Source organism: Corvus brachyrhynchos, unplaced genomic scaffold (genome assembly GCF_000691975.1).
Source record: "Corvus brachyrhynchos isolate BGI_N302 unplaced genomic scaffold, ASM69197v1 scaffold101, whole genome shotgun sequence".
Taxonomy (NCBI): Eukaryota; Metazoa; Chordata; class Aves; order Passeriformes; family Corvidae; genus Corvus; species Corvus brachyrhynchos.
In genome coordinates, this window is record NW_008237239.1 from 23510333 (window position 1) to 23511144 (window position 812).

Below are 812 nucleotides of genomic sequence, written 5' to 3' on the forward strand. Positions count from 1 at the left end.
ATGAAGCCCTGAAGCAGCAGTGCCTGCAGACTGGTACACTGTTCAAGGATGAAGAGTTCCCAGCCTGTCCTTCTGCTCTGGGCTACCGGGACCTGGGACCATACTCCTTCAAAACCCAGGGGATAGTCTGGAAGCGCCCCACGGTAAGAGTGCTCTGTAACTGCCTGTTTCACTGGGTGCAAGTCTAACCAAAGCCCAGCTGAACAGCCAGGCTAAATCAGTGGTGAGCCTGAATATCCACTGTTTCTGTATGTCTTGTTTCTTGTCTTGCTTTACTTCCAAGGTTGGCAGAAGCAAGTTTGGAAAGGGGGTGGGAAAAGAAATCATTATCTTCTAAGCCCATTGTAAAGCAGGGAGTCCTATAACTGCTTCACGGCAACCTGCTTTCTTCCTGTCCATTCCAGCTCCAGAGAGCTACAGGTCCAATCTGGAGATGGATGCAAAAGCCCCACATATATCCAGCCAGTCTGTCGGCCACCCCAAGTGCCATCGACTGTCTGTTGTAACAGCACCCACACCCAGGACTTGCCACTGTGCCCCTCAGGAAATCAGGTTCATACCTAAATAAAATCCTCTGCCTCACGTCAAGCTGCCTGTAACAGTTAAATAGCAACTGACTGGAAATGCTATTACCTAAATAAATATATCCTAGAAATGGCCTCTGATTCTAGGAAAGTAATTTTCATCAGCAAAGATTAGATGATGATTTTTTTTTTTTTTTGAGTGACAAAATCAGGGCTTCAGAGATTTTTCTGCTCTCTCATTTTTCATTCATTTATTTCCGTCCCTACTTACTTCTCCTTTGTCATCTT

At 45.8% G+C, this 812-nt stretch overlaps 1 protein-coding gene across 1 annotated transcript in view; it reads left to right on the forward strand.

Annotated features, from left to right (window-relative positions):
- The window catches only part of CAPN8 (calpain 8), a 29597-nt gene that overhangs the window by 136 nt on the left and 28649 nt on the right, over positions 1-812 (forward strand). The window contains 1 exon segment of the mRNA XM_017730169.1: positions 1-143. This exon segment is cut by the window's left edge and continues 21 nt beyond it. Coding sequence (XP_017585658.1) covers positions 1-143 — 143 coding nt within the window.